The 10,000-nt window shown below is 31.7% G+C and overlaps 1 protein-coding gene across 2 annotated transcripts in view; it reads right to left on the reverse strand.

The window, feature by feature from the left end:
* LOC124421612 overlaps positions 1 to 10,000 on the reverse strand; it is a 271,374-nt gene that overhangs the window by 170,130 nt on the left and 91,244 nt on the right. For both annotated transcript variants that reach the window (XM_046956987.1, XM_046956988.1), the window contains exon 3: positions 7,138 to 7,269. In XM_046956987.1, coding sequence (XP_046812943.1) covers positions 7,138 to 7,269 — 132 coding nt within the window. The remainder of the gene's footprint in view (positions 1 to 7,137; positions 7,270 to 10,000) is intronic.

Raw genomic sequence — 10,000 nt, forward strand, 5'->3', positions numbered from 1 at the left:
TTTCGGAAAACCACATCGTGCGAGTGTATACACGTATACGCATGTACATATATACAGATGCGTGTGCTTAGAGCACATGAAAAGCACCTTAGCTTTGATCAGCAAAGCTGAAAGTGAGTTCGAGAGAGCATCCGGCTGCTCCAGGCAAGTTTAAATTTGCAAGTAGTTCGGTCTACAAGAAGGATGGGTCAAGTAGTCTTGTATGGGAGAGAGAGAGAGAGAGAGAGAGAGAGAGAGATAGTCCTTCACCAATCTGCTTTTCTCGTCTCAGCTCTCTCTCTCTCTCTCTCTCTCTCTCTCTCTCTCTCTCTTTCTCTCTCTGTCTCTATTTATCTATCTCTTTATATTTCTTTCTGTTTTTTTTTTCTGTATAACAATTAAGATCATTAATATGATGTACGTATTTGCAAAAAGAGATTACAAGAGAATTAAGAGAAATTAGTGGAGAGATGATAGTTTTTAAAATTCGTATGTGATACCATATAGAAAAATCGATCAAGCAAATGTCCATCTTTCGTTGAATCGAATCTTAACAAATTTCTATCCGAGAAACGACGACAAGTCCCCAAGGAAGATATCTTCCAATCTGGAGAAGAGCACTTTACGGTTCACGGCCAACGATATCCCTCGGTGTCGATTCAATTAATTTACTTTGATAAGATAGATAATAAATGATGACGTGAATGGACGACGATATAGAGACGAAAAATCCTTTTTGGTATCGGCGATATCTTACTTATCGTTCAAGTCTGATCTAATCTGATGAAAAATAAAATCTATCTATCTCTATCTATATCTGTCTATATCTATATGTGTATGTGTATATCTGTGTGTGTGTGCGTGTGTGCCTGCGTGTTCGTGTTACGTAAAGACTTCAGAAATATTAAACAAGACGCAATATGAATTAATCATTTTCGAATAAAAGTAATAACTCGAAAATTATTGATTTAATTTATTGAAGAGAAAGTATTTTAGGGGAAAGATTAAATCCTTGAGTGTATAATTAATTGCCGAAAGTCAAAATGTATATATGTATCTATCTATTGTAAAATTTTCGGACAATTTTTATACGTATTCTCAAAAAACAAAAGTAAATAATAATAATAATTATTATTATTATTATCATTATTATTATTATTATTATATGATAGTGATAGTTGCATTGTAATTTATAATATATTAATCTATGCACTTTGTATCAAATGTGAACAAATTTTAATGATATTGAGATCAAAGAGATAATAATAATAACAACAATAGTAATAATAATAATAATAATAATAATAATAATGATAGTTATAAGAATAGTAATTTAATAATGTACTAACAATAATAGTGCAATTTAACAATACTCATTTTCTCACTTTCGCACATTATTTATCTCTCTCTCTCTCTCTCTCTTTCTCTCTCGAATTTAAAATGTACAAAATAAACATTTGTAATAATAGTGAATATTTCAAAAGTATTGCTTTCGATAGTAGAGATTTAGAACGATTAGATAAAGTTCCCATGGTAATCGTTGGAAAAGTATGTTTGGACGATTATCATTCAACCGTGCGATAATCGCTCCCGAGTACTCCATTCCCGTTTGAATTCAGAGTAATTTCTCTATGGTTCACCAGTTCGTAATGAGAGCCGTTTTACCTGTTGGACGATGCTTCGTTCGCTTATACCAACACTTTATGAATTACGTACGGCCAGGTGCATACTAAACCCACTCTTCCATGGGCACGAGCCCACGTTCTCTAGTTCGGTGTTATGTTGCCATCGTTGTTGCGTTGTTGATGCTGTTGCTAGTACACGCCGAGTGCAGTATTTTATGTGGCGATGGCGACGTATGCACCGGACGTAATGCCACGAAACACGGCTGGCCTGACAAATTTCAGTTCTCTCTCTCTCTCTCTCTCTCTCTCTCTCTCTCTCTCTCTCTCTCTGAGGGTAGAGAAAGAGAGAGGGAGAAATGGATAGAGAGAAAGAGATAGCTTCCAGAAAATATTTCGACGTAGCTACCTGTTTCACTATGACTTTTGTAAAACGCGTTTTACCACAAACCGACCACCATCACTAAAATTCCACTGTTTTCCCTTTTTTTTTTTTTTTTTTTTTTTTTTTTCCAGAACAATGGGGACTTTTTCTTAAACGTGAAAAATTCCTGACAATGTTAAAGTTGCATAACGCGTATAAAACTAAAACTCATTCAAATTGGTAACATCATTCGATATTATTTACGGTTATACACGTTTAAAAATTTCTTTTCCTTTTCCTTTCAAAATGATATTAATATTAATAGTAATTAATAATAACAATAATAGTAACAATAATAATAAAAAAAAAAAAAAAAAATAATAATAATAATAATAATAGTCGAATAGTAATGTAACTTTTAATGGTAAAAATTTTTTAAGGATAAAATGCAATTAAGAGTAAAAAGAAAAGGAGAAAGAAAAAGAAAAGAAAAGAAAAAAAAAAAGAGACAAATAAAAAAAAAAAAATAAAAACAAAAACAAAAATTAAAAGTGAAAGAGAGAACAAGGATGTATAAAAAGTATAGAGAAATAGCGGTAGAAACGTTAGGCTGTTTTACCGGAAGGAAATACGAGTTACGTGGGATGCATTAAAGCTATCTCTATTCATGAAGCAACGAAAAAGAAAAACTCTACCCGGCTATACTCTACGTATCCGTAATTCATGATTTCTTTCTTTCGTTCTCGTTTTTTCCCCCCCTCTCTCTCTCTCTCCCTCTCTTTCCTTTTTATCTTATCTTTCTTTTCTTCCCCATTTTTTTCTTATTATAATTCGTTCACTTTTATTATTATTATTATTATTATTATTATTATTATTATTATTATTATATCCGGGATGCAAAGAGCTATTAGTAATAAAGAAGAAAATAAAATGACATAGAATGAAATAAAGCAAGAAATAAAAAAAAAAAAAAAAAAAAAAAAAAGAATAAAAAAAGAGAAATAATGAAAGAAAAAAAAAGGGAAGGAGAGATAATTGGAATTTTTTTCGTTTTCATCGACGATAAAATTCAAATCGTATATATACTTCGTTGTTTGAAAGCATGGGTCAACTATACATATATATATATATATATATATATATACATATCTACCACGTTAAATGAAATAATGGAAAACAAACGATATATATATATATATATATATATATATATATATATATATATATATATATATATATATATATCATAACGTTGAACCAGTTTTATAACATGAAACATTTTTCATAAAAATTATTTCCAAAGAAATGCCGATAAGTCAAAATTCCAATTTTGTTCTGTCTCTCTCTCTCTCTCTCTCTCTCTCTCTCTCTCTCTTCTTTTCTTTTTTTTATTTAAAACACCAAGGTAATATTAGATATCGTGAGAATGATTTATGATTAGAGAGGACGATTGGCCCAGAAACTAGAAGCCCCTAATCGTACAGGTATTGTTTACGAATTGGATAGGAATAGTCTGGCGGGTAGGGGGAATAGATATGTACGTACTATATATGTATGTAAACGTCGAGTACCGGTTGGTTATCGGTCTATGGCACAAGCCTGTGAAACTCTACTATAGTCTCTCTCTCTCTCTCTCTCTCTCTCTCTCTCTCTCTCTCTCTCTCTCTTACTCTCTAGTCTCTACGCCTCAAAGCTTCTCTACCTCAATGCAGTTTGCCGGACAACGGCTTCCACTTGCACCCGACTAATGTCCGATACGGAAGCAACGCATCGACGATGATCGTTGCCCGAAACAACGGCGTTGCGATCTAAAGTGATTCTCGCCGTTTACACGCCCTTTGCCAAACGATTCAACCATTTACGAGACGGCGATCTAAAAAGCTTTTTCCCACCACTCGTCCCCCCTTTTCTTCTTCTTTTTCCATCTCTATCTATCTCTTTCTCTCTCTCTCTCTCTCTCTCTCTCTTTCTCTCTCTCTTTCTCTTTTTTATTTTCTCCTTTTCTTTTCACTTCTTCTCCTTTCGCTTCCTTTTCTTTTCTTTTCTTTTCTTTTCTTTTCTTTTCCTCGGATTTACCTTTTCGTCTTCTATTGTCTATCAACAACCACCTCTAGTCGTTTCTCGTCGTTCGACTCCAGCCGATAAAAGTCTTTTTAATTTTTTTAAATTCCTCTCCACCCACTCACACCCACCTTACTCGCCTCTAAAACTCATCCCGTCAAAGTTGTATATCTTAACTGTCGTATAAAAGTTTGCCGAAAGAAAATCCGGAAAAGCGAAAAATAGGTTGAAATTCCCCTGCACCACCACCCCCCCCCCCTCCGCCCCCACCCTTCTCTCTTTTTCTTCACAATCCTTTATCCATCCAACAATCTACCCTATTCTCTCTTGGCTGCTAAACTATATACTATACTTCTATACTTACTTAACTACTACTTTTAGAGAAACAGAGAGAGAAAAAGAGAGAGAGAAGAGATTTCGAAAAACGTGGAAATATATTTGCTGTTTGATCGTTGTCCTCGTTCTATCGGAATTGAAATGCAAATCTAGCCTGACTTGGTAAACTCGAATTTTGAGATAGATAGATAGATAAAAGGAGAGAGAGAGAGAGAGAGAGAGAGAGAGAGAGAGAGAGACGAATCAATTCTTTTTCTCGCTCTCATTCACCGTTTCTTTCGGTTTGTCTTTTTAGAATTATTCTTTAGCTTTCTTTTTTTTTTTTAAATTTTTTTTTTGTTTTCTTTTTATATTCCTTCGGTATTACATTTTTTTCATTTCCAAAAGAGAATTTACGAACGACGTCTCATTCTTTCAAATATATCGTGTTTGCTTTCGCTCCCATTAACCATCTAACCCCCGTCCCCCACCCCACCCCCTCCCTACTGCTTCTAATCATGGTTTCGTATTGTTCATTAAAAATGACGGGATTACAATTGTGTCGCTTTTTAATTGTATTCTCTTTCTTTCTCTCTCTGCCTCTTTTTCTTTCTCTGATAAAAAAAAGAAAAAAAAAAAAAAAAAAAGAAAAAAAAAGTAAAAGAAAAAAGAAAATAAATAAATAAAAAAAAATAAGACCTTTGAAATGATGTTTTAATTACAATCAACTACGTAAGTAAGTACCTACTTACGTATTGATCGAGAGAACATTATCGCAAAAGAAGAAGATCTTTTTCGTGGGATAAGAGGAAAAGGATAGATTGAAAAAAAAAAGAAGGAAAAAAGGAAAGAAAGAAAGAAAGAAAGAAAGAAAGAAAGAAATTCGAGGATACTCACCAAAGCAACGGATTGCAACGGACATTGCAGCTTTATTCGTAGTAACAAAGACGGCAGATACTCACGGTGAGGCATCGTGCCAATTCCAATAAATAAGATAAGATTACACGGAGTAAGGGAATACCTTTCTGGTTATATATCTCAGAAAATCTTTGGAAAATCACTAGGGCTTTCTAGGATTTTTGATGTTAGAAAGGAGAAATTTCTTTTCGTCGTTCGGTCACCATTTCAAATGGTATCAAATCCAACAATTGAGATATAAGCTATGACATATTTAAAGATGAAAATTTGCGCTTACTAGGTTTTCTTTTTCTTGTTTTTTTTTTTTTTTTTTTTTCAAGATATTTCTAAGAAATCATCGTAAAAGTGATTTTATCATGATCGACATTAAATTAAAATTGAATATAAATATATATATATATATATATATATATATATATATATATATATTTTATAGTTGAAATATTTCAATTATAATTTTTTTTTTTTTTTCAATAAATATGAATTTACATTAAATTGCATTCCATACATTTTGTAAAACAAATAAAATAATATTCTTTATTTAAGGTATATATAGATAAAAAAAAATCGTTGAAGAATTTGATCTTATGCACGGAGACGACCTTTGTTGGGATCAAAAAAAAAAGAAAAGGAAAGGAGAAAAAGATGGAAAATAAAAGAAAGAAAAAGAAAGGAAAGAAAAAAAATAGAAAAGAAAAAAATAGAAAGGGACGAGAGTAAATTTACCAAGAGAATTGCCGAGCGAAGATAGGAAGAACTAACGAGAGGGAAACCGTGAATGTAAATGAGTCGTGACGTATAGTCATGACTACTAGTGCTTTTCAGAGGGCTACCTGTACATTTAGAATCGGACAAAGGGCTACCATGATGATAGGGAAAGCAGAACTAAAGAGAACTTGAGATTTTTTAATATCCGCCTTTATGTTTGCAGTTTGGAAACAGGTATTAAGATGTTGCGTGTACCGACACTACCATCCCCTCGTCATGCTCCCCACCCCTTTATCTAAAACATATCGTCTACTTTCCATAAAATGAAACGTCTTCTTCGACGTCTCTCTCTCTCTCTCTCTCTCTCTCTCTCTCTCTCTCTCTCTCTTTCTTTCTCTTTGTTATTTCTTTTTGTATTAGGAGAAAAAAAAAATTACCAATTCGTTTCGACATTTTTAATATTAATTTATTTTTAATAAATTATAGATTTTATCGTATGTAATAGTAAGACTTATGCGAAATACTTCATTTAATAATAATTATTGAGATTCATTGGATATAGAATTCGTAATTGCAAATTCATCATTACATATTTCTCTTGTGCGGTAAAATTAAATCGAAGCGATTGAATTCAATTTTTTTTTTTTTTTTTTTTTTTTTTTTTTATTAAATCGAACCGAGTCTCCAGAGGGACCTCGGTTATATCAACATTTTTATATTTGCTTGGAGTTATTAAAATTCGCGAGAAAGAGTAATTTCCAGGAAATGTGTGATTCGAGATTGAAGCAACAAGAAATATAAATACTCATAGAATTTATCGTTACGTCATTTTCGATTGTTGTGGGAATAATTTTAACGAGCTGTCGTTTGAAATTTTTTTACTTTTGTCACTTTCACCGGTCAAGAAATCGAATGACATGATAATACGAGAGAGTAAGAAATATTTGGAAAAAAATTTTCATCGTGAAAATAATTTTGCAAACGAATGGGATTTGAATTTCACGATATTAAGAAAATTTTCTTTCTTTCATTTTTCACTTTTCGTTTATCTTTCGAATAACAGTTTATATAGTATATATCGTAATATTATTTACGATCGATATCGAGAAATTATATATGGAACGTAATTATAGAATAATTTTTAAATGAAAGCTTTAATACGAATCTTACCTAAGAGAGCCTGGAAGAGTCTGCTTTTGAAGATTCGGATGACACGTTCGATGGCCAATCGCAACGCTTTATCCTGAGGCCTTGTCAGCTTCGCGTGATAATCCTCGAGGAGCTCCAACGCCCTATGGGCCTCTGAAAATATAAGTACCCATCTTCCTTAAGGATTCTTTTAAGGTGATATAGATTATTATGCTTTTGCTTTTACGAGTCCCTAAACGTCGGATTAAATTTTCATTGAACTCTTCTTCTCTATATCTCTCTTTTTTTTTTATATATTCTTTTTTTTCTTTTCTTTTATCTTTTTTTTTTTTTTTTTTATTATTTGGTTCGAACGGACGAACGAACGAACGAAGCTCAATTTTGATTAATTCTTTTCTCTTTGTCTCTCTCTCTCTCTCTCTCTCTCTCTCTCTCTCTCTCTATTTATCTTTTATCCTTATTAATTAAAAAAAAAAAAAGGCAAATGAATCTCTCACGATTTATCTTTTTATCTAATTATCATCAATCTATCTATCTCTTTATCTCGATATAATAGCCTAAACGAATATCTCGTAGAATCAATTGATTTGAAATTCATACGTAAATAATTATGTATATCTTAAAAATGATACGATCTATGGTTGAAAACAATTCGTGTTAATTTTTGATGAGAAATAAAATAAGAAATAAAATAAAGAAACTGAGTATGACGTGCTCATGCGATGATAAACGCTTTCTTTTTCGCATCAGCACCGTTTGACGTTTTTCGTTATAAAAGGATGAATCTAACTCGTTGGCCTGGCCAAAGATCTTTCTCCTTTTAGTCCAGTGAAATTTTAAAAAGAAATTCTGTCCCTGTTATGTAGGAAAGAAAAGGAGTGATAAGAAAATTCGATAACTTCCTTTTAACTTTGCTCTTTTTATTCTCGTGTTTTTCTTTCTTCTTCTTCTACTTCTTCTTTTTCTTTTTTTTCTTCCCCCTAATTCTTACTCCATCTTACTCCTTTCTTTCATTTCATTTTATTTTATTTTATTTTATTTTATCTTATTTTATTTTATTTTGTTCTATTTGATTTGATTATATCTTATTATTTAAGGAAAATTGTGAGATTTAAGAAAAAAAAAAGCGAACAAACAAACAAACAAACAAACAAAAAAAAAAAAGAAAAGAAAAAAGGAAAAGTATAGAAAGTGGCAAAAAGTTAATTTAATGTTCTTTTACGAAGAGGAGGGAAGGAAAAAAAAAGAGGTTGTCTCGATCGGAGTGCATTAATTGAATCGACGAACGATTTAATTAAATCAAAATTCCGAGAAGTCGAAGTAAGAATGTAAGTATTATTCCCTCACTCTCGCTGCCAAAAAACCACAATCATCCACTCTTCTACCTTCTTTCATGCCTTTCAATCGTTCCGAGATCATATTCGTGATTCTTTTTTTTTTGTTTTGTTTTTTTTTTTTTTTTGTTCTTTTTGTCAAATAGTTTTTTAATAAATCCCAACTTCCCTTACACTGGAAACCAACGCGTCTCATATTTCTCTATTCTCGCGTACCTATGATGCGATGGTATTTCCTTTACTAAAGCAAACATCGAGGAAGGAATGACGGAGGACAAAAGAAGGAATTGTGGGATTGCAGAAGCCATAAAAAAAAAAAAAAAAAAAAGAAAAGAGAGAGATAAGAATTGCCCTCTCTTCGTGATTTTTATTGTCGTCTCAAAGAGTCACGTATGAAATCATTCGAAAAGAGAAAAGAAAATAAAAAGGAAAGAAAAGAAAAGAAAAGAAAAAGAAAAAAAAAGAAACCGTTCTCGTCTGTTAACGTCAAAAAGTTTAAACATAAAAAAATCATGCTTTTGCATTTTACAAACGATATATTACGTAAATAAGTACATGGTCAAAGGAAGGAATGTCGAGGAGATGGGAGGAGAAAAAAATTGCATAATTAACAATTCAACGTTCAAAAATTCATATAAATTGAGCCACTACGTTCACAAGCCAAATCTCGATTAATTCATACTCCTTGAATTTTCATTTTAATTTAAGCGTGAAAGTACTCGACGATGGAGCCCTTTTCATATTCATAATAAATTTCTCGAATTTCCGCTGATTTAATACCGTTAGATGACGAAAATTTCTTTCTTTTTTTTTTTTTTTTTTTTTTTTTGACGAATCAAATATAAAAGAAATTTATTTCAAAAGGCAATCCGATTAACTCCAACGTAAATCGTTGGAATAATGCAATTCAAACGCATCACCAAGATCTTTATACATATTACAAATGTTTATTTGAATTTAAATATTAAAGGGAAATTTTCAAAAGCAATTTATATTATTTCATCATATCTCTCCACTTTTTATTTTATGGAATTAATCGATTCGGTAAGTGAACGGCTCAAATATCGGATCGTTCAATCATCTTTTTAAACCGTATAGAATATTAAAAAAGTTATTATACGTATGTGAGCGATTGACGAGAATTGTTTTTGTCTGTATCTCATTGAGCTTTTTCTCAAATACATGAGCTAACAATTACAAGCGTTGCCGTGTTGAAATAAGTTTATTTTTTTTTTCTTTTTTTCTTTTCTTTTTTTTTTTTTTCGTTAATTTCAAACAACATTCCTTAACTTCGTTCCTACGATCATCAAACGTATAAGTAATAATAAATTTATCTATAAGAGATCATTCGAGTATTCCTTTCCTTTTTATTTTTCTTTTTTCTTTTTTTAAATCTTTAGTTCGTAGCGTCAATTCGCGAAATTCACGACGAAACTATCGACCTTAAACCAATGAAATATCGATTTCTCCCTTTGGCCAGAATCAGCCAACATCCTGCTGTTTCTACTCAGAAGCCAAACCGTATATCATGAAGTGGAACGACGTTCAAC

This window comes from Vespa crabro, chromosome 2 (assembly GCF_910589235.1).
Source record: "Vespa crabro chromosome 2, iyVesCrab1.2, whole genome shotgun sequence".
NCBI classification, from domain to species: Eukaryota; Metazoa; Arthropoda; class Insecta; order Hymenoptera; family Vespidae; genus Vespa; species Vespa crabro.